This window comes from Corythoichthys intestinalis, chromosome 5 (genome assembly GCF_030265065.1).
Source record: "Corythoichthys intestinalis isolate RoL2023-P3 chromosome 5, ASM3026506v1, whole genome shotgun sequence".
Classification (NCBI taxonomy): Eukaryota; Metazoa; Chordata; class Actinopteri; order Syngnathiformes; family Syngnathidae; genus Corythoichthys; species Corythoichthys intestinalis.
The window spans coordinates 18,189,684-18,215,345 of NC_080399.1; the positions used below are offsets into that span (position 1 = coordinate 18,189,684).

Here is a 25,662-nt window from a genome sequence, read left to right on the forward strand (position 1 = left end):
GTCTATGTGCAGGCCAGAAGTTATGGGTTTTATGACAGAGGCTGTGGGGCGGATGAAATTTGACCACGGGCCGCATTTGGCCCCCGGGCCGGACTTTGGAGATGCCTGTCCTAAGTAGTTACTCTCAATGTTACTCGTGACTTGAGTATTCTTTTCATGAAATACTTTCTTACTTGTACTTGAGTACATTTTTGGATGAGTACCTTTCCTTTTTCTTGAGTAAAGGCAGGGGTGAAAGTGGCTAGAATTTCTTGCCGGAACTCCCCGACGTGAAGGTCGCCACGGAGCCAGAAATTTTATTTATTTTCCATTCAAAATTGTAATTTTTAAATGATTTGCAAAATAAAATTTAACAAAAACAGCAATAACCCCAACCTCCATCTCCTAATTTGTATTTCCCCTTATTTCCTCACATACTAAATGCCAAATCTCAATTTTAACTACTTAAGAACTCAAATTGAAGTTAATGTAAACATTTTTTTTAATAATAAAGATATAAGTAACATACATTCAGAAAAATAAGTACAAATGACATATTATGCAGAGTGAAATGGAATAGATTTTGAAGATCGTGCAAACATTGACTTTTTTAAATCATGAGGAAATGAATAAATAGCCTAACATAAATGAACAAATTTAAGTCTAAAGTGCACATTGACAGCTAAGATGTTCTGAACCTCCCCATCAGAGCAAATAAAACTATGAATATGATAAATAAGCCTCCTCAAATGTTTCGTTTGATCCATTTTATGTTGCATTGCCCTTTTTTTGTCGCACAAATTTAACAAGCTTTTTTTTTCTTTTTTGCTGTTCCAGAAAACATGCACATTTGAACCAATCAGAGCTAACCATCTCTGCTGATTGAACGGATAAATGAGTCCAGGCGTTTTGCTTTGCTGCGTGCATTCGCACATTGACATGACTCATCATTGTCAGACTCAGATAACTGCAGTAGCTGGGGAAACCTCCATGTCGTCCGTGGAATAAAATCAATAATAGATATTGGTGGAGACGGATTACGCTACACAAGCACTTTATTATGCTTGTTGTTAACACTTGTGTATGCAAATCTGATGTTGGTAGATTGTTTTCTTCTTGGAGCTGAAATGCATGTGGCAGTTTAACATTTTTTTTTTTTTACATAGCATTTTGACAGTTGCTGTCATATTTTCGGAATCAAAGCATCATGAATCTTATACCGGAACTGCGTTCTGGCCCTGAATCTTATACCGGAACTGCGTTCCTGACCGTTCTGGCCCACTTTCCCCCCTGAGTAAAGGTATTATTATTTTGAAGTAACGCTACTCTTACTTGAGTAAAATATTTGGCTAGATCAAACAAATACCACCTCAACAATATTGCCCCCCTCAAATTTGGTCTTGGCATTGTTTAAAAATAAAAATACAAAAACGGAAAAAGTGTTTCAGCAAAAAAAAAAAAAAAATCCCGCTTTAATCCATGCATATGTAGTTTCACTTGTAGCCTGTTGGGGACGCTGTACACAGACGCACTGGTCCATGTGAGTCACACAAAACGTCGTCCTAGCCTGCCTGCCTGTCCTTGGCTTGGCCGCTCTGTGTACATGCCCCGTCCCTGATTGTCATCACTATTGCGTGTGTGAGAAGGACACACTCACACAAACGGACATACTTTTGCAGTGTGAAAGATGTCCGCCAGCTCGCAGTCCGCCAAAAGCAAAAAGGACGAGTCATTTCTGGGCAGACTAGGGGGCACGTTGGTTCGGAGGAAAAAAGCTAAAGAAGGTAAGTCATTTGTTTACATTTTCTACTGTTTTTTTCCTCCTTATATTTTCGTTAAAGTGTTACTTTTTTTTTTTATTGTTATGCTCATGTATCGCAATCACGTGGTACGCTCGTTAAATGCGGACTCGATGATAATATTGTGACGTCAGGTTTATAATGAATTCATTTAATAACATCAAACAATATGTCGGAGAAAAAGTATGCCCTGCTCGTATTTACCATGAGGTAATTGACATAAATAGATCCACCTATGAACGCTACATAGTCATGAGAAAGGAAAAACAGTTTTTAGTTAGATTTTATACGCACTTGCCAGTTGTTGTCTTAACTTTTTGGAGCCACAGTGCTGTGAGTATGTGTGGTAAAAGAGACAGCTGCGAGATTTAGCGCCTGTGTGTTTGTGTGAGTGTGTGTGAGAGAGTTTACCATGGTCCACTTGTATGTAAGGGACTGTTTGAATTTCCAATTTAGATGTTGACTGACTCTTCTATTATATTCCTAAACTTATACATGACAAAATATACCCTTATTATTAATATTATTATATGTGTTATTAATATTATGTCCCATAGTAGTTGTGTACTTTTTTGGTAAGAGTCATTAGGACATGCTAAATGCATACTGTACTGTAGTGCTGCAACGATTACTCGATTAAATCATATTATTCAATTAGAAAAAAACTTCGAACTCAATTTTGCTGCTTGGATTAGTCGTTTAATCACAGTGACGTTGAAATGGTCTGTTTTGAGAGTGTTGTACAGTATTTAGTTTTATGGATTTGGGAGAATACACTGCCCTCTGGTGGCAACTTTGAATATGACATAACTCTTGTCTGGCTGAAGAGCAGCTGCTCCCTGTTAAGGCCAATATAAGGCTGTTTTCGTTTGAGCTAATATGTATGTTTATGCAGTTTGTTTAGCAGTTTTTGGTGGACATGTGTTTAAATGATTTGTTGAGAATTAAAAAAAAAAACAAAAAAAAAAACATTTTATAGCATTTAAGATAGCAGGCATTTGCTATTTAAGTTAGGTTAATTTTATCTGCCAAATTTACATATCAGTTTGACTAATTAGACATTTTAACCCCAAATGTTTTGTATTAAATAATTTATTGCCGAAATGTGTGTCTTTATGCTCATAGTTTTACATGTATTACAGCTTTACAAAAAATGAATTACGTCACATTCAGTGAAGACAGAACAGATGTATTCTAAATGGCTGATTAGCATAAAAAGTAGCAAATCGCTAATTTTTAAAAAATACATTGCCAGTTTTCATTCAAATTTTTTTTGTACTTATAAAAATCTTTTTTTAATATCGTTTTACCGTTTACGCTCAGATATTTCAAAAAAATTTTTAATGCATTTATTGCTCTTGTGAAATTAAAGTGCAAATCTATAGAGTTTGAAGAAACACTGAGGTAATTTTGTATTTGCATTTGCCCTTTTGAAAGTGCTATCTTGCTGCCAATCTTAGGTCATAATTAATGTTATTGCAAGGAAAAACGTCTTTGTTTTATATCTCATAAAATTATTCTGCAAAGCATTTAATGTTTGTTATCCGATTACTTGTTTAATCGGACTAATTAATCAATGAATTAATCGATTACTTAAATAATCAATAGCTGCAGCCCTACTGTACTGTGAATGGCGAAATACCCCCAATTCATTTAAACTGTGAAGTGGGTTGGGCGATATGGCCTTAAGTACGTATCACGTTAGATTGAGCTGATTTACCTCAATAATGATAAATGACGATAAATTCGCCCAAGCGGACTATTATATAATCTGAAAATCTGAATCAATGCATGAAATACGAATTAACCGTTTCTCGTTGATTTATTTGCCAGCTTTCAATTTAACAATTGTACATGCAGGCTTTCTTGTACACTATAAGAATTCAAGTATGAACATTTATAACAGCTTGAATGACTTGAACAATGTACAACATTATAAAAATCAATACGACGACTGTTTAAACATGTCATTGTAACACAAATGACTTACAGCTTGACACTTCAAACAGACAACTTATTGTTAATGGCTGCTGTGACATAATTACTCAACACAAGTGTTTACTTCAAGGTTTCAGTTTTTTTTTTTTCGAGAGCATTTTAGAATAAAATAGATCTTTATTGTCATTATCAACAACACAACATTGTGAACAACGAAATTGAACGTGGCACTCCAGTATGATGTATTTGATAAATAAATACATAGAAAAATATATGCTCCAGAGCTATAGGTGCATAGCTTAGACTGAAATATGAACATGACGGAAATAGTGCAATGCTGTCCTAATTTTAGCAGCGTCATTTGTGCAAATAGAATATAATGTTTAAAAAAAATTCCATAAATAGATTTTTTTTTATTCATACACCCCACACACAGACATAACCACATTAAAGCTATATTGCTCTTATGCCAGTGAAAGATTTAAGATTTTATGATGGCAGTAATGACACAGAATTATGCAAGTACATACAGAAAAATAGCTGTGGCCATATCATAGGGTTCACTGTTGGATTGCACTTTATGCTGAATGCTTTATCATCATAAAAGCTATCAGAGAAATCACACACACACAGAGATACAAATTACGCAACATACTGATTGCTAGATGCAGTCTGTGCCCAATCCCCTCATTTAGTTCAGCCATTTCGACAAGGTTAGAGCCGCTATCCGACTCCACCACGTTCATTTGTAGCGTTAGCCGCTAGCGTTAGATTGTGGCCTGGCTACCAGTAAAAAGCACTGAAAACACCCTCTCCTGAAATCGTGATAACTAGGAAGTAGGGCTGGGCGATATGGCCTTAAGTACCCATCACGATAAATTGAGCAGATTTACCTCGATAACGATAAATGATGATAAATTCGCCCAAGCAAACTGTTATATAATTTGAAAATTTGAATCAATGCATGGAATACAAATTAACAGTTTCTCGTTAAATGTATTTACCAGCTTTCAATTTAAAAGTTGCACATGCAGTCTAAACATTAAGTATTAAAGAAAAAAAATCTTGTAAACAATAAGAATTCTTGTGTGAACATTTATAACAGCTTGTATGACTTGAAAAATATCATCACTTGAATTTCATTAAATTCATTCCGCATTGTTATACACTAGATAGTGGCATGCGTTTAGATATTTAGAATAGATACAAATACGACACATCCACCCGCCCCCCAGAAATTATACTTAATTAAAAAATAAAATGTTTCACAAACCTTCCCTTTCTTTTATTCGGCTCAGTTATTTACATCTTATGATTTTAGAAATCCTTACAGTATGCAATAAATAATATTCCTGTTCCCAAGCACTGTGCTTACTGTACTGTAATTTTTACAAAAAATAAGCAATACATTGTTACTCCCCGTCATCTAGGACGAGCTACTTACAAGACGAGCACTGTCGTGTATTACAAATACTGCTTTGAACACATCTTCACAGATAAAAGCAATGACACAGGCTTAAGGAGGTCAACTTTAATTGTGTAAATCACACTTAATGACGACACGATCTCCTGGTTGAAATAGACGACATCCACTTAATTCTATTGAAGATATGTAATGCTGAGGCAATTTGTCAACTTTACTTTTAAAAAGAAACGTGCACTGTTTATCCAGTAGATGGGGCTCTTGCAGTGTGTCAAACAGTGATTCAATTTAGGGCAATTGTCTTAAAAGTGGTTCATTGTTTCAGAAAGCCTCGGTTTTTCCATCCCTATCTGGAACCCGTCAAGAGTTTACTTAATGTCGGGTGAAAGTTTGGCGAAGCTAACTTAAGCCCGACTTCATCTCGTTTACTTGTAGCGTTAGCCGCTAGCGTTAGCAGCTAGCGTTAGCCTACCGGGCTTCTGTTTGATTGGCTTCCTGAAAACCATGTGACTCCAAACGTAAGCGCACTGTCTGCTTTCTTAAAGGGGAATGAACATAGCCGAACAACTCAGAGTCAAAGCGGGATGAAAAGACTATATTTTCTTCTTTTATTAAATTACCGAATTTACCGACATGGTCAAAATTACGTCGGTCATCGTGAAGAATTTCGGTAACGGTAAATTTTCGGTTTACCGCCCTGCTCTACTAGGAAGGACAGTGGGTGAAAGCCCGTCTGGAAGCCGCCAAGGGTCTACTTAATGTCGGGTGAAAGTTTTTGCGAAGCCTCCTTAAGCCTGACTCCATCAAGTTTGCTTGTAGTGTTAGCCGCTATCGTTAGACTACCGGGTTTCTGTTTGTTTGATTTCCTGATAACCACGTGACTTCATACATAAGCACACTGACCGCTCTCTTAAAGGTGAATGAACAAAGCTGAACAACACAGAGACAAAGCGGGATGAAAAGACTATATTTTCGTGTTTTATTAAATTACCGAATTTACCGACATGGTCAAAATTATGTCGGTCATCGTGAAGAATTTCGGTAACTGTAACATTTTCGGTATACCGCCCGGCTCTACTGTAAAGACTGGCGGGTAATGTTCATGTTTAAATGCCATGTCAATGACAGCAAATGAATGCCCTGTAAGGTTGTTTTTTTTTTGTTTTGTTTTTTTTATCGTAATTTTTGCATGAAACGGTTAAGCTAATATTTTCAATAGATCATCTTGCAGTTGTGGTTTTATGTTGGGAGTGGTGACTTGAGTTTAAAAAGGAAACACCCTAAAGATGAGCTGCGTCGAGAGAAGTTGTGTAACTTTTTGCAGAAAACTCATTTTCCTCGTCAGCATATTGACATCTTGTTTTTGAGCCCTCATCTAGTTCTATGTATCTTGTACACAACTTGATCGTGATCACTTTCTCCCATTGGGCCCAGATTGCAGTTTTCTTTGGTTAATTGTGGAAAAACTGACAGGAAGTGTGTATTTTTTTGACAAGGCAGACATGTCACGAACATGAGTTATAAGAAATGCCAGTCACATCCTGATCATGTAATCTCACATTTTACTGTAGACATGCACTTCTTAAACTCAAACATTGTTCGTCTGCTCACTCTGGAGTGATGACTGCAAAAAGTAAGTTACTTTATACAAGGGGATTGTACATATATACTATTGTCCTATTTTTCATGGTTATAATTCAGTAACTTGTTTCCGCAGTAATATAAAAAGATGTCACTCAGCACAAAAAGGCCATGCTTAATTACCATTGTACTGTTTTTTTCACGTTTTCAATTAGATACTGTGTCTTATTCAATGTAGTTCACTGTAATTATGTTTAGTGCTGCAACGATTAATCGATTAACTCGAGTATTCGATTAGAAAAAAAAATATTCGAATTAAATTTTGCTGCTTCGAGTATTCGTTTAATTAAAGTGACTTTGTAATGGTTTGTTTTGAAAGTGCTCACATTTAGTTTTATTGATTTGGGTGGATACACTGCCCTCTAATCTGCCTCATTTCACATGGCTGAATCCAGCTGCTCCCTGTTAGGACCAACATAAGTTTTTGTTTCAGCTAATGTTTTTTTTTTTTTTTAAAGCATTTGTAATTCAAAGGTATATTTAGCCGTTTTTTGTGAGAATATGTGTTTGAACTATTTGTTAAGAGCATTGTAACTTTTGTTATGCAAATTAGCCAATTGTTCTTTTGTTGTACATCTATCTTTATTTTTTATACCGTTTGAGGCCCAGGTCAGGTATTTCGATTCTTTATGTTCCTTATCCAATTACTCGGTTATTCGAACTAACCAGTTCATCGATTAATCAACTACTAAAATAATCGATAGCTGCAGCCCTAATTATGTTATAGCCCCGTGACAGACAACACTTGTAATTAGGGTTGTTCCGATCATTTTTTTTGCTCCCGATCCGATCCCGATCGTTTTTATTTTGAGTATCTGCCAATCCCGATATTTCCCGATCCGATTGCTTTTTTTTTGCTCCCGATTCAATTCCAATCATCCCTGATAATTTTTCCCAATCATATACATTTTGGCAATGCATTAAGAAAAAAATGAATACAACTCGGACGAATACATACATTTAACATACAGCACGTAAGTACTGTATTTGTTTATTTTGACAATTAAGCCTCAAGATGGCATTTACATTATTAACATTCTTTCTGTGAGAGGGATCCGCGGATAGAAAGGCTTGTAATTCTTAAAGGATGAATGTGACTTTGTATATTGTGACTAAATATTGCCATCTAGTGTATTTGCTGAGCTTTAAGTAAATGATACTGTAGCCATTTAACTGCTCTGCCCAAATGCATGATGGGAAGTGCAACCATTGCTCTGCGTAGTTGCACCAATTGATATATCTTCTCTGCGTTGGGAGGTAACACAGGGTGTTAAGGAAAAGATCAACCACTACCGCTCTTCCCCACATTGCTTCCCGCGATATTTCTAATTGTTGAGAGGGGGATTTTAAGGCTTTAGCCAATTAAAAAGTGGCTCCAAAGGCTGTCAGAATTCTCTCTACTCATTTTACGCTGCCTATTAGCTCTATATATAGATAAAACGGCGCCATTATAGATGGAACGCGACAATGCGTGAGTGGGGCGTGCAGTGCATGCGTTAATTGCATGAAATATTTTAATGTGATTAATTTAAAAAGATTATTTATCGCCGTTAATGCGATAAATTTGATAGCCCTACTTTAAGCCAAAACTAAAGACTCTGGATGAATGTAAGACATTTTGTCTGTAACGTTAAATACAATTAGAAAACGATTTAATTAAAAAATATATATATGTTAAAAAAAGGCATGTCCGAAATTTTTTTGCCGATTCCGATACTTTGAAAATGACGTGATCCGACCCGATCGATCGGGACATCTTTACTTGTAATGATATCTTTTGTCGCAGCAGTTATCAAAAACCGCTTTCAGATTTCAGGTAAAAGAAAATAATAAATAAAATATATACTCATTTTCCGTTCTTATTAAAATGTTAGTGATTGTTTGGTTGCAAACAAGTAGTGCAGTAGTAGTAAGCATTACTATAAACAGGTGGCATTAAATGCAAACTAGCAATCACTTATAGCACGAGTTTCTTTTTTTCCCCAAAAGTTGACTGCCTCTGGGCTAGGGGACATATTTTAGGCATCTGTTTGTCTTTAGTACTTAACCTCATTAGGGTCACGGGGGGTGAGTTGGAGTCTATCCAAGCTTACTTTGGGTGTACACCCTGGTCTGGTCAATAGCAAATCACAGGGCACATGAAGGAAAAAAAAAAACATTCACATTGACATCCATGGAAATTTTAGTCTTTAGTGAACCATTATAGTTCTTCTCCATTGTGTCCCACCGCCTCTTCCCATGGCATTCTCTAGTCATCATTACAAATATATGCAGAGCCCCCTCCCTGCTGTCGTCTGCTGAGGGCTTGTGTTCCTCTCCAATCCCGTGCCGGTGTAAATAACCAGCGTTATATTTAAGAGCCAGTCTGTCTCCTCCATATACTGCCACTTTATTTATATCCTTCCCTTGTAAAGTGCCTCCCACCCCCTTCTGTACAAGAGCTCCAATGGGGGCTCACTTTAGCTTCATTGTTTTATTTGTATGCTGCTCACACCATTGCCTTTGAATCGTTAACTGTATTTTACTGGTGTCTGTTGGCGTTTTACAAAATGAATTACTTTTAGAATACATATCATTTTTAATGCTATTTAATGTTACTCCTGTTTTGACTATACAAAATGTTCATCTACAAGTATACTCAACTAATTTTTATTTTGACCTATTGTACATTCATTGACACAAAGCACTTGCATCTCAACTCACCTTACCTGTTGAGAATGAATGGAAATGCCCTGCCTGCTGAGACACCAATAACAATCTGTATTAGGCCTGAACAATAATGGAAAAAACTATCATTTCGGTGGATTTGCTATATATTGCTATATTATTTTGCGATATTACTGTATTGGCCCGAATATAAGACGGCCCTGATTATAAGACGACCCCCTCTTTTTCAAGACTCAAGTTTGAAAAAAGACTTTTTGAACACCAAATTAATTTTTATGCAGAAAATAATTACAGTACATCCGAAAAAAATAATTATAACAATATATCTGAGAGAAAAAGCATGTTGTTTTGCCTCATTCAAATCTTAATATCTGATCATTTAAATATGTAAACTAAAGTGCAATCACATTCGTAAATGAATGGCTTCTGGTTTTTGAAATGTAAATAAACAAATTGTGTGATAAAACAACAAAATTGCAATAACTGCATTAACCATCAAAGTGAAGTCTAACTGTAACTGTATTCTTGAAACAAATCTGAATAAGGAAAAACATTGCAATAAAGAAATGCAAACTGGTTAAACTTGAGAGTAGCTGAGATCTGTCATGACAGAACATCGCTTCAACGATATCTGGCGCCATCTAGCGTCGTGAATGGGGAGAGTAGCTGAGATCTGTCATGACAGAACATCGCTTCAATGATATCTGGCACCATCTTGCGTCGTGAATGGGTATAATGTCTAGACCGCGAATATAAGACAAACCCCTCTTTTTCAGTCTTATTTCAATGCAAAAAACACAGTCTTATAGTGGGGCCAATACGGTACATTTACTTTATATATCGTCTATATATACTTTATATTAGGGCTGCAGCTATCGATTATTTAAGTAATCGATTAATCTATCATTTAGCTTGTTCGAACAATCAAGTAATCGGTTTACGATCACTTAATGCGTTGCAGAATACATTTCTGGAGGTGTAAAATAAAGCCTTGCTAAGATTGTACTTTCAAAAGAGTATTAAATGCGAACACACAATAAAATTCCCAAGTTTTTCTTCAAACTATGCAGGATTGTAATTTCATTTTACAAACGTAATTAATGCATTTAAAAATAGATTAAAATACCTGAATTTAGCCTCAGCCACTAGAGGGTAGTGTATCCTCCCAAATCAATAAAACTAAATGCAAACACTTTCAAAACAAACCACAATCAAACGAGTCTTCGAAGCAGCAAAATTTGATTCGACGCTTTTTTTCTAATCTAATTACTCGAGTTAATCGATTAATCATTGCAGCACTACTTTATATACATTTTTTTGTGGGAAATGTGAGCAATTTAAAACAGCTTACTTAGCTTCTATTTTTTTATTTTAACTTTTTTAAATTATCACTTTATGTATTTAAATTTATGTGGCTGGTAGGAACTCCATGTTTCCGACAAATACTGTATCTTTTCTCTAAAAAGATTTACTTACACAAAGCAAAAACTAATGATATTGTGTGTACGTGTGTGTATTTATAACATGGAAACACCGTATGTACGTATGAGATGTTCTATCTCAGAGGCCAACTTTGCTCTGGATTGAATTAGTGTAATTGTGTTAGCGGTAATAGAGTCTCTACCTGATTGATTGTGTGCTGCTGTGAGATCTATTAAAGGCTTCATTTGGCGGCTTGCTGAAACGCGACATTTATGCTGAGTAAGACCGTCAGTTCAGAAGAAAAAAGGTGTGTTTTTGAATGAAGATGTATTAAAAGTGCTGTAATGCATAACAGTATATTAATTACCTCGTGTACTGCAGGCCCACATGTATGTAAAGTACAGTATGTGATGTTGTAGTTAGTAAAATGATAAGAAAAATTATTTTAAATACACCTTTTAACAGAAAATGATACCCAATCCATTTTAACTGGGAAGAGTTGTGAATGATCGTTGCCAATCCTCCCAGTCAAAATGGATTGGCTGTCTATTACCGTCAATGGCAGCCAAGGATTTAGACATCATATACTTGATTGGGAGAAATATTCCCAATTTAAACATTTGCTTAAAAATAGACATGGAACAAAATAGTAAATTGGCAACTACCAAAATAAAAGCAATAACAGACTAACAGTTTCGTTTCTCAATCCGCATGACTACTGATGATTATCTTCAACCTTTACATCATGATAACTTACACCAGATAGTCTTCTTCTATTACCACTGTCATATTTCGACACTCTTAGCCATCTCGAGTAACTGGACCTCCAAGTTAGGGAGGAGATTTGTGACAGAAATAAACACGCCCCCCCCCCCCCCCTCCTGCTACTGTTCAATCCTACTCACACATATTGACGAACACATTGAAAATACTGTGCATGCATCAACTGTGTGGTGCACTGACTTCCATCAGGAGTTTATAGTGGGGACATGGCGGGGCTGCTTTGTGGAACCAAAAAAAAGAAACCAGGTGAGATTTGGTTCAAGTAGGAAGTCTGTTTTGGTTCAGGAATTTTGTATCACTGCCTTTGTGATCATTGTGCATGTACTGTATAAGGATTTGTTGTAATAGGTGGTTATTTGGCTTTATTTTGCTGTACAGTTGGACTGTTTGAGGCAGGTTGTACTTTACATGGAAGCAAGCATAATTCAGGCAAATGGGCCACGCGGGGGGAAGCAAAGCAATTAGGATGAAATACACCAACGCTGGTTTGTAATTATGTCGCCAAACGTTGATGCATGAGGAGATTCCATGCTAAAAGTGACTGCAGTATCAGATGGGAAATGTGGTGGTGACCGCCTTCCCCTCTGAGCAAATGTGAATCACTGCTTTGAAGTTGTGATTTCCTTACTTATTTCCAGTGATGTCATTTTTGTATATTTTAAACATGGAAAGTAAACATTTGTGTTGCATAGAAACTGATGATAGTACATAAAATCAATGTGTCCGTTCACGGGAAAAGCTTATTTTTTTCTTATGTGAAAGCAGATATTATCTCTCAATTCCGTTCACATTGCTTTTATATATTTCCATCACTTAAAAGTCCTAATTTTTATCTAAATTCCTGAAGGCTTGGCTTCTTTGGCCAAACAGGAAGAATCATGAGATAAAGGTGTTGATGGAACATCATGTGGCCCGTGGAAAAAATGAGCAAGTGTTTCTCTCTGGCAGCAGCTTTAGCAAATCCTTGGAAAAACAGAAGTAAAGACATTAGACTGGGATAAAATGGTGTTATGTCAAGATTGATGAACAAAGTTGACTTGGAAAAAATAGTGTACAGTAATAGTGATCATGGAATCCATTTTTTTCGCTGAAAAGAAAATTATATACATATAGAACCCATTCATGTACCAACACCAGTGATGTGGCTTTGCATTTTAAACCAGGAACTTTGGTGGGGACTTGTCTTAATTCTGCAGATATCACGCCAAATTTAACGTAAAGCATTGAATGTAAAGTATCTTTTTTGTGATGACTCAAACTTAATGGCAAAGGATTATCAGGAAAACTATACTACAACATTTCAACCCCATTTGGATTGAATCGGAGCCACTTGACATCGTGAGTTTAAATGTGGCTGGATAATACACACTGTTATGCAATCACGTTATCTCTTTTGTTTATTAATATTTCCTGCTTTTTTATGTTTTTAAACCCCCAAAAATGGCTTTTGAACAGCGGTGTGTAGACTTTTTTATGTTCCTTCCATTCACATTCATTTACATTGCAACATACGGAGACCGAAAAATTATAAACAGTGTATACAGTATGTATATTAGAGATGTCCGATCACGTCATTTTGAAAGTATCGGAATCGGCAAAAAAATATCGGAAATGCCTTTTTTTAATATATATATATATTTTTTAATTAAATCGTTTTCTAATTGTATTTAACGTTACAGACATAATGTGTCACACTCTTCCAGAGTCTTTAGTTTAAGCTTAAAGTAGGGTTATCAAATTATTGGCTTTAACGGCGAGAATTAATATTTTTTACATTTATCACGTTACAATATTTAACGCAATTAATGCATGCGCTGCACGACCCACTCATGCATTATCGCGTTTAATCTATAATGGCGCCGTTTTACCCATACAGTATATAGAGCTAAAAGGCAGCGTAAAATGAGTAGAGTGAATTTTGGCAGCCTTTGGAGCCTTTTTTAAATGGCTAAAGCCTTAGAATTCTTCTCCTAACGATTAGAATAATCGTGGGAAGCCATGTGGGGCAGAAAGGTAGTAGTTAATCTTTTTCTTAACACCCTATGTTATTTCCCAACTCAGAAAAGATATATCAAATGGTACCACGACTCACAGTCATGGTTGCACTTCCCATCATGCATTTGGGCAGAAGTTAAATGGCTACAGTGTCATTTACTGAAAGCTCAACAAATACACTAGATGGCAATATTTAGTCACAATATACAAAGTCACATTTATCCTTTGAGAATTACAAGTCTTTCTATCCGTGGATCCCTGTCACAGAAAGAATGTTAATAATGTAAATGCCATCTTGAGGATTTATTGTCATAATAAACAATTACAGTACTTATTTACTGTATGTTGAATGTATATATTCGTCTGAGTTTTATTCATTTTTTTCTTAATGCATTGCCAAAATGTATATGATCGGGAAAAATTATCAGGAATGATTGGAATTGAATCGGGAGCAAAAAAAAAAAAAGCAATCGGATCGGGAAATATCGGGATCGGCAGATACTCAAACTAAAACGATCGGATCGGGAGCAAAAAAAACATGAGTGGAACAACCCTAATTATGAATCATCATTTTTATGAATAAATAAAATTATAAATGAATATAATGTATTCAAATGAAATGAAATTAAAATTGATAAAAACAGAAAGACACTATGGTTTATTCTGCTGACTAACGTTGCACCAATACCATTTTTTGGCCGCTACACCAATACCTGGCTGTGCAGTATCGGCCGATACCATACTGATACCACTTTGTTTGAGATTTATATATATGTACCCCCCTTTCTCTTGGTAGCGGTTGCTGCTGTTGTAGCCTCAAACTCTTTTTGTTCGTTCACATTTCATCTTCAAATGTTTTATCAGGTTCGAGGTATTGAAAGTGGCTGATTTAACTCCATCTCTCAAAACCTTAGGGCCGCACATCTTGCATGCTGCCATTGTACTCGACGGATATTATAAACTGAAATATTTCCAGACTGCCGACATTTTCCTGTCGTAGTTTTGTTTTTCCTACATATCAAAAAAAAAAAAGCTGCCCCGGCATTGGTTAAGAGCGGCTATTGGCTCGCTCTCATTGGTCTGGAGCAGGCCTATAGCGATAGCTGCTTGGCATGCAAAGTGATCACGTGTCATCACACAACAGAGAGTGTAGTGAGCGTCAGGAGAAAAAACGGCTGTGATAAAGTGTTATAATAGTGGACCGGTAAATGGCATCAGCGCCCTCTTTGTTGGCACTCCCCAATATCGATACCACCATTTCGGGCCGGATTGGCCTCCCCTGCCGAGGTGCATCTTTAGTTATGATCACCAATAACACTCTAAAGTTATTACAGTTGTTTTAAATTTCATAATTACTATTCAAGTAATTGTGTGTATTGATGAAAATAGATGTACGATTTGTGAACGCTCATGTTTTACTGCCATTGACCGCACTAGACGTCCAATCCATTTTAACTAGGAGCGTCTCAGCTTACCCCAGTCGAAGTGGATTGGATGTCTAGTTCCGTCATTGGCAGCCACTAAGTTAAATGAGTGCCCAATAAAGGGCTAACAATGTAGTTTTGCATATGGACCCTACTAATTGTGCATTGTATGCTTGTGCGACCAGTGAGTGACCTCCACGAGGAAGGCAAGAATGCCATCAACGCGCCGATGCTCCCCTCCGGGACGGACGTCCATCCAGAGGACACGCTGCTGGGTAGGAGCACACAACCTAGGACTACCGCAGTTAGGCTTTAAAGATGTGTACTAAAATGAGAGACCTGCCCATTTTTTTCAACTACTCAGCTTTAAATAAATGCACGTGTAGATGTATTCATCTTTCTCAGCTTCTCTACTTTGACTTAATTTAAGCAGACCTGTGCGAGGTCACGGAGGTAAGCGTGATTGATGAGGAGGTGGTAGTGAAAGTGGAGAAGCAGGAAATGAAGAAAAATCGCAAAGGCTTTTTTTTTTCTCACATCACTGCCAAAATTGCTCTTGACGCTTTTACGGCTGGCAATTTTTAATCCTCACAAGGGACTGGAACATGTCTGCACTCAACTTGTGTGAATAGAAGGGGGAGGCATCAACACTTTAAAATCCTCTTCTCATGTGATGTTGATCAGAGGAGAATGCCGAAAGAATTATGCTAGACCCGACGTCGAGGGAGAACCCCAAATTTAAAGATCTTCTGAAGGTAACATTTGGAGAAGCAAGAACAAATTCAATTTGGCATTTGAACAGGGGTGTGGAGACTTTTTTTGATCTACTGACAATGTGGACAGGTCCTCATTGACTGGATCAATAGTGAGCTGGAGGAAGACAGGATTATTGTGAAAGACTTGGAGGAAGACTGCTATGACGGACAAGTGTTGCAGAAGCTGTTTGGTGAGAAGTGAGATGCAAATCCATTTTTATGTATTGTATATTTTTATGATATTAATCTCCTCCTTACTTACAGAAAAGTTGTCGGGTCGCAAGCTGAACGTGGCAGAGGTGACCCAGTCGGAGATCGGACAGAAGCAGAAGCTCCAGACAGTTCTGGAGGCCGTAAACGAGCTGTTACGTCCTCACGGCTGGTCCATTGAGTGGAGTGTTGACTGTGAGTGCCACTGTTACTAAACTTTCATGTCCACCTAGTAGCTGTCATTGAAGGTGATAGACGTCCAATCCAGTTGAACTGGGAGATGTGGGCAGCGAACCCGAATGAAATAAATTAGATAATACTTGTTCCTTTAAAGTAGTGGTCAACTGCTTGGAAGGCAGCTATGCTCACCACTATACCACCAACGCCGAGAATGTATACTGGTGTGTTCTAAAAAAACGAAAGCTCGACAGAATTCCTGCCACAAAGTGCTATAAAGGAGGGTGCGCTCAGGGGGGCATTTTATTAGGTCCACATCTCTTGCGTTGTATGTCATGAAAAACAAAGTCTTGAGTATGAATATCAGTGTCTGTCAAATGGACTTGACGTCTACTGTGTCAATGTGACTGAGTCGTTATCATTTATCGAGATATCAAACCAAGATTTCCTAATGAAAGAAATTATCTGAGCTACACCAGATAATCTTAATGATAATGCGTTGGCCGGGAATCGAACCCGGGTCTACTGCTTGGAAGGCAGCTATGCTCACCACTATACCACCAACGCCTGAGAATCTACACTGGTGTGTTCTGTGAAAAAGAAAAGTCGACAGAAGTCCTGAAGCCACAAAGTGCTATAAAGGAGGATGCGCTCTGGGGACATTTTATAAGGTACACATTAGGGGTGCAACGGTTCAGTTTGCGCACGGTTCAGTTTGAACCTCGGTTTTGGGATCACGGTTTCGGTTCGGTTTAGGGGTATTTTAGATAAAAACTTACCTAGGTTCGCCAGGAAGGTTCACTACAACAGAGCCTTTCTGAGAAGTTTACTGCTGTTCAATGGCGGCTGTTTACTAACGCTACAGAGTCTGTCATCTCGCATGTAGTTCTATATGCATGAGATGTCTAGGCGTAGATTGTAGGCTGTCGGCTAAAGTCAGGAAATATTGGAGCCACCTAGCCTAGCACCGCTTTTGCTACAGCATCACAACAAACACTCCGTGTCTCTTGACTTTTCTCGCGTCATTCAACCAACGAATTAACGCACATTGTCTCGTTGCCGAAACGGTGACAAAATCCTAACGGAGGAAAAAAAACGTAACGCACGAAAAACGTACAGATTTTGAACGTAACGTACGGCGTGCACGCTTAAAAATCAGTGCTCACTTGTACAAATTACCCCGAGACCGTACGACTTAACAGGTATGAATTATTGTTGACCGTCACCGTTAGGTAGTAGCACTCTATAGCACGGGACGTCCAACTATCAGTGGTCAGGGCGAAACTATGTGCTGTAGCGAAATCATCTTCGATGGCTTTGCGTTCCATTTCATAAATGTCGGGATTACGTTGTTGGGGAAATATGTCCGCGAGGGAACACTGTAATGTGGGTCAACCGTTATTAAACAAATAAATAAATAAATGAATAAAAAATAAAATAACGAAGTCCGCCGTGTGTTTTCACTGGTGTCATCTTCGGGGTTGTCCTGTTCTGAGAAAGTGATATCTGTAGGTGATGCCGGCTGAGGTGCCAGAGTTATGTTATAAGTGTTGCAATTAGCATAGGGAACAAGCACTGAATAATGCTTGCAAATTGTTGTTTTTTTTTTTTCAATATTTTCTCTTCCTCCGCATTGTAGTCCATGGAGAAACCGAAATGTTGCCACACCACAGATTTGAAAGAAGCCGATGCTTCCTCAAAATTCGTCTCTCCACTCCTCCGCTCGTCATAGCTTTTTGTTTTCTTTCTTGTTTCACTTTCACTTCGCTCGTAAGCGAGAGAGGGCGTTACTCGGCTTCTATTACACAGGTGCTTGACAGGGATCGGACATTTACATGCGGGGCAGGAATTTCTCCACAGCGGTGCTTCACGTCACACACAGACACATAGAGCTCAACCAATTCATTCCATAAGCGTTCCGAATAAATTGCAAAACCGAAAAGGCGCGGTTCATAAAGGCGTCTTGAACCCTACGGTTCGGCTTTGAATCGCAAACCGTTGCACTGCTAGTACACATACACAGTCTTTTGCGTTGTATGTCATGAAAAACAACGTCTGGAGTATAAATATCAGTGTCTGTCAAACGGACTTGACGTCTACTGTGTCAATGTGACTGAGTCGTTATCATTTATCAAGATATCAAACCAAGATTTCCTAATGAAAGAAATTATCTGAGCTACACCAAATAATCCTAATGATAACAATTGTTCCTTTATTAAGCAGCTATTCTTACCACTATACCACCAACGCTGTTAGCTGAAATAGTGTGTTATAAAGAAAATCCACAGCGTTGCTGAAGCCATTAATTAAACAGAGTAGTTTTTCATGGGATGGTTGCCAACGTGCACACGCTTTTGCCAGGAATCAAACCCGGGTCAACTGTTTGGAAGTCAGCGATGCTCACCACTATGCCACCAACACTGTTAGCGAGGAGTCGCGTGTTCTAAAAAAAAAAATCTGAAAATCATCAATTGCTGAAGCCATTTAGTGCCGTCACAAATAGCACGCACATAACTGACATTTTATTAGGTACGCCGACACAGTATTTTGTGTTGTGTGTAATGAAAAACAAAGTCTGGAGTATAAATATCAGTGTTTGTCAAATGGATTGGACGTCTACCACATCAGTGGCACTGAGTCGTTATCATTTATCAACAAAGATATCGAACCAACACACCAGAATGAAAGAAATTGAATAAGCTAAACCAAAGAATCTTTATGATAAATCTTGTTCCTACAAAGCAGTTTTCGGAGAAGGTTGTCTGTAAACAAATGCGTTGGCCAGGAATCGAACCTGAGTCAACTGCTTGGAAGGCACCTATGCTCACCACTATACCACCAACACTGCAAGTTCAAAATGGTGCGAACCAAAAAATCGGAAAATCAACAGCATTGCTGAAGCCACCATGAAATGCTAACTCAGAACACGGACTCACCAGACATTTTATTAGGTATGCCGACATAGACTTTTGCATTGTGTGTCATGAAAAACAAAGTCTGGAGTATAAATACCAGTGTCTGTCAAATGGATTGGACATTTACCGCATCAATGGCACTGAGTCGTTATCATTTATCAACAAAGATATCGAACCAAGACACCGGAATGAAAGAAATTGACTAAGCTAAACCAAAGAGTCTTTATGATAAACCTTGCTCCTACAAAGCAGCTTTTGGGGAAGGTTGTCTGTAAACAAATGCGTTGGCCAGGAATCGAACCCGGATCAACTGCTTGGAAGGCAGCTATGCTCACCACTATACCACTAACGCTGAGTACTTGCGACGGTGCAAACCAAAAAAAATCGTAAAATCAACAGCAATGCTGAAGCCATTAAATGCTAACTCAGAGCACGCACTCACCAGACATTTTATTAGTTACGCCGACATAGACTTTTGCATTGTGTGTCATGAAAAACAAAGTCTGGAGTATAAATACCAGTGTCTGTCAAATGGATTGGACGTCTACCTCATCAATGATACTGAGTCGTTATCATTTAGCAACACTGATATCAAACCAAAACACCGTAATTAAAGAAATTAGCTGAGCTAAACCAAGGAAACTTCATGATAACAATTGTTCCTATGAAGTAGTTTTTCAGGGAAGGTTTCCCATAAGCATATGCGTTGGCCGGGAATCGAACCCGGGTCAACTGCTTGGAAGGCAGCTATGCTCTCCACTATACCACCAACGCCGAGAGGTAGAAATGGTATGAACCAAAAAATCGAAAAATCAACAGCATTGCTGAAGCCACCATTAATTGCTAACTCAGAGCACGCACTCACCAGACATTTTATTAGGTACGCCGACATAGACTTTGGCATTGTGTTTCATGAAAAACAAAGTCTGGAGTATAAATAGCAGTGTCTGTCAAATGGATTGGACATCTACTGCATCAATGGCACTGAGTCGTTATCCTTTATCAACAATGATATCGAATCAACACACCGGAATGAAAGAAATTGAATAAGCTAGACCAAAGAATCTTTATGATAAATCTCGTTCCTACAAAGCAGTTTTTGGGTTAGGTTGTCTGTAAACAAATGCGTTGGCCGGGAATTGAACCCGGGTCAACTGCTTGGAAGGCAGCTATGCTCACCACTATACCACCAACGCTGGGTGTTGGAAATGGTGCGAACCAAACAATCGGAAAATCAACAGCAATGTTGAAGCCACCATGAAATGCTAACTCAGACCACGCACTCACCAGACATTTTATTAGGTACGCCGACAGAGAGTTTTGCGTTGTGTGTCATGAAAAAAAAAATCTGAAGTATAAATATCAGTGTATTTCAAATGGATTCGACGTCTACTGCATCAATGGCACTGAGTCGTTATCATTTATCAACAAAGATATCATGCCATCACACCCAAATGAAAGAAATTTGCTCAGCTAAACCAAAGAATCCTAATAATAACATTTGTTCAAATGAAGCTTTTCAAGAAAGAATGCCTATAAACACATGCGATGGCCGGGAATCGAACCCGGGTTAACTGCTTGGAAGGCAGGTATGCTTACCACTATACCACCAACGCTGTTAGCTCAAGCAAGTGTGTTCTGAAATATCGGAAATCAAAAGCATTGCTGAAGCCATGAAGCGCTAACTCAGAGCACGCACTCACCAGACATTGTATTAGATACGCTGACATAGACTTTTGCGTTGTGTGTCATGAAAAAATAAATCTAGAGTATAAATATCAGTGTATTTCAAATGGATTAGACGTCTACCGCATCAATGGCACTGAGTCGTTATTATTTATCAACAAATAAATCAAGCCATCACACCCAAATGAAAGAAATTTGCTCAGCTAAACCAAAGAATCCTAATAGTAACATTTGTTCAAATGAAGCTTTTCAAGAAAGAATGCCTATAAACACATGCGATGGCTGAGAATTGAAACCGGGTCAACTGCTTGGAAGGCAGCTATGCTTACCACTGTACCACCAGCGCTGTTAGACGGTAAAAGTGTGTTCTAAAAAATTGGAAATCAACAGCATTGCTGAAGCCATGAAGTGCTTGCCTGGCTCTGCCAGACTATTCTCCCTGTATTTTTCAAACACTGAGAGTACAGTCTTGGAACCAGCCCATTAACGGCCTCTCAAGCAGGTACAAAATCAATTGACAAATCAGATTCGTTTATTTGCGTGACGTGAACTTAACCAGCAACGTCACTCTTGCGCGTCGAAAGTCGTCTCAACAACAACACAGATGCTGAACGGGAGAGCCGAGAATATGTTAAAATCAGTTTTAAATGACCAAAAACACATCGACACGAGTCATTGACAACAGTCTGTCTCGCGCTAGCCATGTTGAATAAACTCCGCTCTCTTCGTATGTTTACTTCCGCGCACAAGTCCCTCGTCCTTCCCTCATCATTTTACTAACGTCACGTCTGCCCGTCACTGATTGGTCCACTTCGCTGTCTGTTTGCTGTGGCTTGCTCCGCCCTGGAAATTGTATCCGCGTGAATGGTTGCCAGACTCAATAGCTGGAACAGCGGTGAGTCTGGTGTACCAGGCAAATGAAGTGCTAACTCAGAGCACGCACTCACCAGACATTTTATTAGGTACGCCGACAGAGACTTTTGCGTTGTGTGTCATGAAAAAAAAAATCTGGAGTATAAATATCAGTGTATTTCAAATGGATTCCACGTCTACCGCATCAACGGCACTGAGTCGTTATCATTTATCAACAAAGATATCAAGTCATCACACCCAAATGAAAGAAATTTGCTCAGCTAAACCAAAGAATCCTAATAATAACATTTGTACAAATGAAGCTTTTCAAGAAAGAATGCCTATAGACCCTACTCACATGACGTCACAACCACACCTCCGCGCCATATTTTTCGTCAGCTCGTCGTGTTTACGCATAACCGCTACGTAAATTCTTCCTATTATGGCGTGTTTTTCTGCTCGTTAACATTAATAATCAAAATGGTGAAGGCGTGTGTGGCGGTTGGTTGCAGTAACAGAGAAGATAGACAGAGAGACTTAAAGTTCTACCGTATTCCGAGAGATCTGGAGAGGAGCGCGAGATGGACTGCTGCAATTCGACGAGAAAACTGGGCACCAAACGATCACCACAGACTATGTAGTAGTCATTTTATACTTGGTAATATGCATTTAATATATATTTAGAGGGTTTGGGCCAGACAATCACAATTAAGATCATTGCGAGGCTAATCGCCGACAACATACAATTTCAAATTCAAGATGTTTATTTCTTCCGCCATCATTATTTTTTGAATAATATTTAGCTGGTACCAAGTGAAAGAAGCTGGCCTCGTCTACGGATCATCAGTTAAGCAGGGATTTCCAAACTTTTTGCAAAGGGGGCCAGATTTTGTGTGGTAAAAATGTGGGGGGCTACCTTGGCTGATTTACGTAGAACAATATATTTAAACAATTTTTAGCAAGCCCTTCTGTGTGTCACATTTGCTTTATTATTTTTTTAAATTCATAATTTCAACAATCTCGCCTTTGTGGCATTCTCTTTCGACACTCGGGCTCTTGCGAAATACTGCTGCTGTTAAATTAAACTAGCTTCAAGTTGCTATAATTTCTCGCTGCGTATCTTCCTTGTAATGTTGTGGTACATGTCAGCGTGTCTTTGAAAAGAGCGACTGTCTCTTTGCAAATGAGGCAGACACAGTTGTTGCGTATGGTATTGAAGAAATAGTCCAATATCCACCTATCCTTGAAGCGTCGGCCATCGCAGTCAACTTTATTTTTATTGATTGTCGCCATTTTGGAAAATTGAAAGTAAAGGGTCACACGGGGTAATGTTGCTTAGAGTGCTGCTCTTAAAGTTTTTCAAAGTTTTGTGAGAATAGGCTCTGTTTCTATGGACAAGATAGTTGTAGATATCAGGGTAGCAGATGTCAGGCAGAGACGGCAAAGACAGCGGGTCGAAAAATATCGATTTAGGCATCAAATATGTATCTGGCGAATGGATAAACTGGAGCTTTCCACATAACGCTTTTTATGCAACACATCCAATGAGTTTCCAGCGTCTGAAAGCACCGGGGCTTCCATGAATTGCACGACAAATTGTAACCATTGAGAATACGGATAGACAATAGCCACGTTTACATGGAGCCAAATATTCCAATTACAATCGGAATATTTGTTCAAACCGAATAAATGTGTTCCATATAAACACCTCATTCAGAATGAACAGGCCCAAACCGAATGGAATTTCATTCCGTTTCACAGGGGTGGAATATTCCTTTTCCCAAACCAATTACAAGTAAAATTATATCATGTAAACAGGGAAGCAGAATGGTGTCTGGTTGCGTTCTTTCTGCGCATGCTCCGTACTGACATGGTGACGTGACTTGGTGACGTAAGTAACGTCACTTGCAACATGGCTTCCAAGCACACGCACAGCGCACCCACACAACTTTTTAAATGAACGGCGTGTCATTCTGAAGTTTTGTTTCCACTCGAAAAGTTAAAACAGCAGCTGATCTGACGATCGATCTCCATGTTTTGCAACGTGACGCTTTGTTTTGATTAATCTGCGCATGTCAGACGGCAGTTGTCAAACGTCCTTTTGGAATAAAGGCAGTCACATATAAACGCTGGATCGGAATAGATTAAGTGACATGTAAACAGCTGATGTGAAATTTCCATTCAGAATGATTTGAATCGGTATGAATAAAAGTCAGCATGTAAACGTGGCTAATGACTGACAATATGGTGGCTGGATACAGCGACACGTCATTGTGTAACGTTGGTGAGTGGGGTCTATGAACACATGCGATGGCCGGGAATCGTGCCCGGGTCAACTGCTTGGAAGGCAACTATGCTTACCACTATACCACCAACGCTGTTAGATGGCGAAAGTGTGTTCTAAACAATCGGAAATCAGCAGCATTGCTGAAGCCATGAAGCGCTAACTCAGAGCATGCACTCACCAGACATTGTATTAGGTGCGCCGACATCAACTTTTGCGTTGTGTGCCATGAAAAAAAAATCTGGAGTATAAATATCAGTGTATTTCAAATGGATTCTATGCCTACTGCATCAATGGCACTGAGTCGTTATCATTTATCAACAACGATATCAAGCCATCACACCCAAATGAAAGAAATATGCTCAGCTAAACCACAGAATCCTAATAATAATGTTTGTTCAAATGAAGCTTTACAAGAAACACGTGTGTTGGCTGGGAATCGAACCCAGGTCAACTGCTTGGAAGGCAGCTATGCCTACCACTATACCACCAATGCTGTTAGATGGAAAAAGTATGTTCTAAATAATCAGTAAATCAACAGCAGAGCACGCACCCGCCAGACATTTTATTACGCTTACACAGTCTTTTGCGTTGTCGGTAGTTAAAGACAAAGACTTGTACAGCATACATAACATTCATTCATTCACCCATTTACCATGTCGCTTATCCTCACGCGGGCCAAAGGGGTGCTGAAGCTTATCCCAGCTAACTATGGGCATTAGGTGGGCTAGACCCTGAATTGGTAGCCAGTCAATTGCTGGTATACATATCAGTGTCTGTCAAATGGATTGGACTGTCACGTCAATTTTTCTGAGACGTGAAAAAAACAGACAATACTTGTTCCAATCATGTTTTTTTGGGGAAAAGTTGCCAAACAACACATGCATCAGCCTGGAATCAAACCCCGGTCAACTCCTTGGTATGGATGCTATGATCACCACCAACCCTGAGAAATTCACATGGTGTGTTCTAAAAAATCGGAAAGTCGATAGTATTCCTGACGCCACGAAGTGCTAACTAATGTTGAAATTCGCCCCCCCGGCCCAGACACACCCAGGAACAGCACCAGCCAAAACAGGTGCCACTCGGCCGACGCTGCCTCCGCGTGCGCCGACCGGGAAGGCAGAACTTCGCGCGTCCTTATTTTAACCCTTTGTACTGACTCCATGTTTCAAAAGCTTGAAGAACACTCACCGAAAACAGGTTGACAATTTATTCGTCGACAATGGTAAAAACACGGCAAAAACAGACGACAGAGGGACAATTCTGGATCCAAAACAAGGCTACATGTTTCCTAGCAGCAAAAATCTGTGTTATCTCAGTGTCCAGTCTTTTTAAAATCTTTCCTGAAGCGGGCCGGGTCAAAGGTGTGTCCGAAGGTGTGTCTGGGCGTTGCTTTTGGATCTTCCCCTCTGTGGCCGGTTTTGGGCGGCTTAGGTTCGTGCGCGGATGGGATGCCCGCCATCAACTTTGTTGTTCGGGCTGGCTTGTACTTGTTTTAGGACAAAGCGCTTTGTCCTTGGAGTTTGCTGGGAGAGCTGATTGCAAGAGTTGGTGCGTCAATCTTGTTCGTGACGCATGCGTTGGGCTTCTGTGATAAGACGGCATTGTGTATTGCTTCCATTTCTTCTCATTAAACTATGGTGTGCTATTTATTTTATATTAGTAGTGCGGTCCTACCGTAAATATGAAAATGATACTATTTCCTGATA

General features: G+C 38.8%; 1 protein-coding gene and 6 non-coding genes across 9 annotated transcripts in view; 1 reads left to right on the plus strand and 6 right to left on the minus strand.

The window, feature by feature from the left end:
* The first annotated feature begins 1,532 nt into the window (after positions 1-1,532).
* parvb (parvin, beta) overlaps positions 1,533-25,662 on the plus strand; it is a 36,007-nt gene continuing 11,877 nt past the window's right edge. Inside the window, exons 1-5 of one of the 3 annotated variants that reach the window (XM_057837687.1) lie at positions 1,533-1,763; positions 15,257-15,346; positions 15,756-15,826; positions 15,915-16,017; positions 16,091-16,231. In XM_057837687.1, the coding sequence (XP_057693670.1) occupies positions 1,667-1,763; positions 15,257-15,346; positions 15,756-15,826; positions 15,915-16,017; positions 16,091-16,231 (502 nt within the window). In that variant the 5' untranslated portion in view covers positions 1,533-1,666. Of the gene's footprint in view, positions 1,764-6,703; positions 6,773-11,773; positions 11,899-15,256; positions 15,347-15,755; positions 15,827-15,914; positions 16,018-16,090; positions 16,232-25,662 lie in introns of those variants that run through there. The other 2 variants (XM_057837690.1, XM_057837688.1) reach the window with 2 other exon arrangements.
* trnag-ucc (transfer RNA glycine (anticodon UCC)) lies at positions 16,709-16,780 on the minus strand. Its single transcript has one exon. It is a non-coding gene; the product is annotated as a tRNA-Gly (tRNA).
* trnag-ucc (transfer RNA glycine (anticodon UCC)) lies at positions 19,409-19,480 on the minus strand. Its single transcript has one exon. It is a non-coding gene; the product is annotated as a tRNA-Gly (tRNA).
* On the minus strand, positions 19,831-19,902 carry trnag-ucc (transfer RNA glycine (anticodon UCC)). Its single transcript has one exon. It is a non-coding gene; the product is annotated as a tRNA-Gly (tRNA).
* trnag-ucc (transfer RNA glycine (anticodon UCC)) lies at positions 20,253-20,324 on the minus strand. The gene has a single exon. It is a non-coding gene; the product is annotated as a tRNA-Gly (tRNA).
* Positions 20,673-20,744, minus strand: trnag-ucc (transfer RNA glycine (anticodon UCC)). Its single transcript has one exon. It is a non-coding gene; the product is annotated as a tRNA-Gly (tRNA).
* Positions 24,375-24,446, minus strand: trnag-ucc (transfer RNA glycine (anticodon UCC)). The gene has a single exon. It is a non-coding gene; the product is annotated as a tRNA-Gly (tRNA).